General features: G+C 41.4%; 1 protein-coding gene across 1 annotated transcript; it reads right to left on the reverse strand.

Moving 5' to 3' along the window:
• Positions 1 to 1,042: 1,042 nt before the first annotated feature.
• LOC107594498 (fibroblast growth factor 3-like) lies at positions 1,043 to 3,512 on the reverse strand. Its single transcript, XM_016284567.1, has 3 exons — positions 3,236 to 3,512; positions 1,897 to 2,000; positions 1,043 to 1,432 (listed from the first exon to the last, which is right to left on the reverse strand). Exons 1-3 carry the CDS (start codon positions 3,510 to 3,512, stop codon positions 1,043 to 1,045), a joined length of 771 nt encoding a protein of 256 aa, XP_016140053.1.
• Positions 3,513 to 5,177: the final 1,665 nt, after the last annotated feature.

Raw genomic sequence — 5,177 nt, forward strand, 5'->3', positions numbered from 1 at the left:
TATTTATTTGTTTGTTTGTTTGCTTGCTTGTACACTTTTCTATTTTTAAATTCTATACATGAGGTGTAATCTCAAGATGGGTTAGGGTTAGGGTTAGGGTTAGACAGCCCGATCTTATGGCCTTATGGTTTTTTTTGTTTATTTTTGGCAGCAGGGTTAATGAGCGCTTATATGCCCTTGAGGCCCTCGGGTCGGAGAAGAAAGAGACTGAATCGCAGTGATTTTAATTGGAGTGGTTTTCACTAGTGCACGGCTTGAAGTAATTTCTGAGAAAGCACTCGTTGGGTAATTTAATTATCAATGGATTTAAATTATTATTTTTTTAAATCAGAATTGTTTTGGAAATAATAATAATAGTTATTTATTTGTTTGTTTGTTTGCTTGCTTGTACACTTTTCTATTTTTAAATTCTATACATGAGGTGTAATCTCAAGATGGGTTAGGGTTAGGGTTAGGGTTAGACAGCCCGATCTTATGGCCTTATGTTTTTTTTTGTTTATTTTTGGCAGCAGGGTTAATGAGCGCTTATATGCCCCCGACATGGCGGCAGACGCATCATTATTGAAGGCAGGTCATCAGAAGTCGCTTGATCGGGACGCTGAACCTTAACCCCTGGGTCTCTGTTTACTTGTTATATGCCACAGAACTAATAGGGGCGTCGTGTGCCTGAATAGGTAGTTAGAACTAGGACCAAAGAGCACAAAAAAAAGGTAAATGACTGTACAGCTATGTACAATAATTACACGTCTTTAACAGAAAAGACTTCAAAAAGTGTGAACAGACAGACAAAACTTTCAGTAGTGTTAAATTTGGTCACATGAACCTATCTGGACTGTCATTGTGTTTCAAATGCTGGGCTTTAAACGTGAAAGAAAAATGATGTTTCTCTTCGTTCTCGGCCCTTCTTGACACATAACTCCCCCAGCAGTTGTAGTTTTTGTTTTAAATCATTCTCTCCTGAGAAAATTGTTCCATGTGACTCCTTTGGTCTGTTGGACTCTCAGTGGCTTTGGATCTTTTCTCCATCTGTGTCAAGAGAGTGTTAAATGTCAGCCCTTCTGCTGTGGCCCTTGGAGCCCCTGTGTCGTCGTCTTCTGCGTTCTGCCCGACCCACAGGGGCTCTGTGAGAGCCGGCCTGGTGCCGCTGGCTCTCTCTGAGCTTGCGCACATTCTCGTGGTCCTTGTTACCCAGAACACGGGGCAAGAAGAGGGAAGCTTTGTCTGTGCTCCGTGTCTTAAATCCTCTCCTGGGCCGGCCCTTTCCATTGATGGACACGTACCACTGCCTCTTAGAACTGGCACGCCGCTTGCCACCCCCTGCCCCGGACCCTGTTGGGGGAGGCTGGGTGGTAGCATGGTGCCGTGATGCGTAGGTGTTGTAGCCTAGCTCATGAATGCGCTCCAGAAACTCACACTCGTGGTTGAAGACTTCCTGAAAGGGTTCAAATATGTTATTACTTTATTTTGTAACATTTTTGATTTTGACATTCATGACTGGACCTGGAACAAGGTGGTCCAGTGCGCCCACAAAAACGTTCAATGTTTCTTTAACAAGAAGTCATCTCCATTTTGTAGAAAAGTCAACATTTAGCCTGGTCCAAAATCTCCACATTTGAATTCTCAGCATCTCAAGCATTTACTGTAATCTGGCAAAAGTAAGAAGCTTGTATGTGGTTATCACTCTCTGCTGACCAGAAATGTCAATGACAAGGTCCCCAGTGAGCGAAACAAAGCTCAGTAATCAAGCTCTCAGTAATCTAGCAGCATGTGGGCATGCTCGTTCCGCATGAAAAACACCACCATGTGGCGATAGCCGCAAATAGCCCTTCTTGTTATCTGATCCTACAGCTAGCCGAATTTCAGCTACTTGATTTTCCGACGTGACATAACACTTACTGAAGCATACAGACGTCCTTTCTCATTCATAGCCAGGTATCTTCCTGAAAACAGGCCCTTGATCGCCACGACACCGACGTCCACAGCTGTGATCTCGAGTATACCTAGAAAAAGAGTGGCGCACTAGTTAGTGCGCATTCTAGAAATGGGGAAAATCATTTACACTTGCTTTTCAACTAGAATAAACATTTGTAGGATTCAATACAAGGTCAATCGAGGTCGTTCACGAGTTTTCACAAATCTGTCATATTTTAGCTAATGTTTGAAATTGTATTCACATTCACTTATACATTTATTGTATTCGATTAGTTGTGTTGCTAATTTGTGTTGCTATATAGTGTTATCATATGCATAATATAATTACGTTTATTTATAATATCAATTAATATATTTTTCTATAAATAACAATTATTGATTTATGTCTTAAACTTATCAATAAATATAGCCTATCATTAAGCACTTGCTTTAACCCTACAATCTAACCCACGTTTAATATAAAATAATTAAGCATGGGAATGTATGTTTTTCAATATGTTTAAATGTAGCCTAAATATTGTGGCATATGCTATTTTTAATTGTATTTTATTTTATTTATACGCAAGTTTTTCGTTGATTGAGTCACACAACGTTGTCAGTTTAAATATACAGACACTTAAAGAGGATGTTTATTCATCCCTTTTTTCTGCTGATTAAGGGTCTCATTCTTCTGTTTCGAATAATCATCCTTTTACGTTGGATAAACACATCCGTTGTCCAAGTCATTATGTTAAACTGTCTGTTGAATCCTGTTTTCATATGGTAAGTGTCCATGAGGGCACTCGGATTTGACTAATTGGAAAACTAAGACAGATAAACGAATGCTGTAATTTAAAGAACGATCATTTAAGATTGTAATGTAGGCTACGAAATATGCCACTATCTGACAATTGTCTATACGATGTAAATTATGCAATAGAAGTAATTTGGAATGTCTCTTCTCAAAATAATGCAGTGCAGTTTTCTTTTCTAACTGGTTGGTTTATTTTCCAGACCTAATTTTTAGCTTTTAGTTACAAGTTGTGCAGTCCGCAAAAGTGCTCTCATCGTTACCTTAATCTTCAATTTACTGTGGTAAGAATGCTGATTTAAAATGTTTTATATCCGTCAATTTAATGCATGCCGGACAGGGTGAATTATTGTTCGATGTTAATTATTTAATGCGCAAGGCGCCTCCCGAATATTATCAGCGCACAATGTTTCCCAATGTACATTTGCACAATTACGCAAGTCTCATGGGCTCTGATCTTACAGCACAGAAATTGACATTCCCAAATATGAAACCCGAGAACGGTTTACTCACTGAAAGGATTGTTTTCGTCAAGAGATCCGTCTATTTTTCCGTTCGAGTGAATTTGCAAATGATATTTTGTGGCGCAGTAAAGTTTCCTGCGTCTTGGAGCTCCCCCGAGGTGCTCGTAAACCCCGCCGCGTCCACCAGCATCTCGCCGCTGCCTTGGGTCACACGCCTGGCCCCTGGCACAAGGCGCCCTTGGGGTCCTGGTCAGCCTCGGAGCCAGAGATTCCTGTAAACTCGGATCCAAGGAGCTCAGTAACAACAAGAGCAGAATTATAACCATTGTGGCATGGCGGGATATCGGTAAAATCTCGCTGGAATAGAAAGAGCTGGCACACGGGGTCCCATCAAAGAAGTATAATTTGTCACTGATCCAGTCAACTGAACATTAAAATAAAAAATTGCTGTATCCCCCTGTCCTCTTTTTAATATGTCGCGGTCATCTCTTAGACCCGGCTTGGTGGCAACAACATGGGTTCGCCTCGTTGGTGCCCATGGGTTCCACTCTGCTCTCCAAGCAGACTGTGTCTGACCGAGGAGGAGAAAACAGCCAGTCGGTTTCACAGGGAGCCTATCGTGAGATTTCGCTGATCGACAGTGTGCACAGAAATAAAAGAGCCCTCCTGCAACAATAGCCCGAACCCCGACCAATTGATACAAAGGAAAAGGGGAGGCAAGGTATCAGTCTTGTGTGAACCATGAGGCTGCAGCGTGGATAAAATTACACAGCACTACACACGGTGGCTTACAGCGGAAAACCGCATCACAAAGAGAGAGCCATCCCAGGGCAGTTTGCTTCTTTTGAAAGATCCGAAAATTATATTTAAGCATGAACATTGGCCTCTGGGAGAGCCGCTACTGATTCTCTTTTCATGCCTGTTGGCTCATTTCAACAGTGATGTTAACATTCATAGACATACGCACGTGGCTTTCAATGATCCACATTTATGTATGGAATGTTTCTGACTCATAATATAAAACAGTGACAAAAAAAAGTCTAGACAATCGACTAGATAAATCAGTAAGTCACTTGCAACGGGAAAAGTTCACGGTAAAACATTGGTAATGCATTTATAAGAGAAATAAATAGCTGTTTTACGCGGTTCATTTGCGTATTAGGTGCACAGTAATTAACAGCGATTTTATTCTTTTAAATATGAACCTAATCATGATTCAGGCACGTCCAAAACCCCGTTAAATCTATAACAGCTTTAATGCGATATTACATTGATGCGGAATGCTTTCTGTAGAAGTACAGTTCAATCATTCCTTCAAAATATTTGATAGGCTATAAATCACAGGTTGTGAGACTAAGCTAGTTAGGATGATGCTCGGAATAAATCGATCAAGACCTGTTTTCCTCTTCATTGCAATCCGTATAGGCTACAGAAAACATGCAGCTACATTTCCCTGTCATTTGAGAAGAAGAAATCCAAATGCCGTTTCCCGAAGTTTCTATCTTGATTTTGGGAGGGGGGAAAAAGGCATATTCCATTCTTTTTGTCTTTATCAATCTGGCAGGCCATGGAAACTAAAACTGCGGTAGCTGACATGCATCTTCTCTCAGGAACCAGCCTGCAAGTGCGACTCAAAGCCCTACAGCCACTTACACTCAAGCTCCTGGTGTGTGCTGCTAGTGGGTGGAAGAGTAACAGGCAAATGACTTCTGCCTAAATTGTTTCCATCTTGGTCGCATTATGGTTACCATTCTCGTAATTGGCACCATCATCTACAAATCTCCCTGCCCTTTGGCGTAACACACCAGCGCATAGAAAACCTCGTGGGAAGGCACCCTTCATTCATCTTCTCTTTGCATGCATCACTTGGCGTCCCTGACTGTCAAACAGTTTTAAAACAGGTAGCTGCTGCTAATAACTTATTAGTCGCTGCAGCTCCGGTGTGTGTGACTAGACGGAGAGTATGATTGGGCTAGTTTATGAGTCTACTG

The sequence above is a fragment of the Sinocyclocheilus grahami genome, unplaced genomic scaffold (assembly GCF_001515645.1).
Source record: "Sinocyclocheilus grahami isolate Dianchi unplaced genomic scaffold, SAMN03320097.WGS_v1.1 scaffold184.1, whole genome shotgun sequence".
NCBI lineage: Eukaryota > Metazoa > Chordata > Actinopteri > Cypriniformes > Cyprinidae > Sinocyclocheilus > Sinocyclocheilus grahami.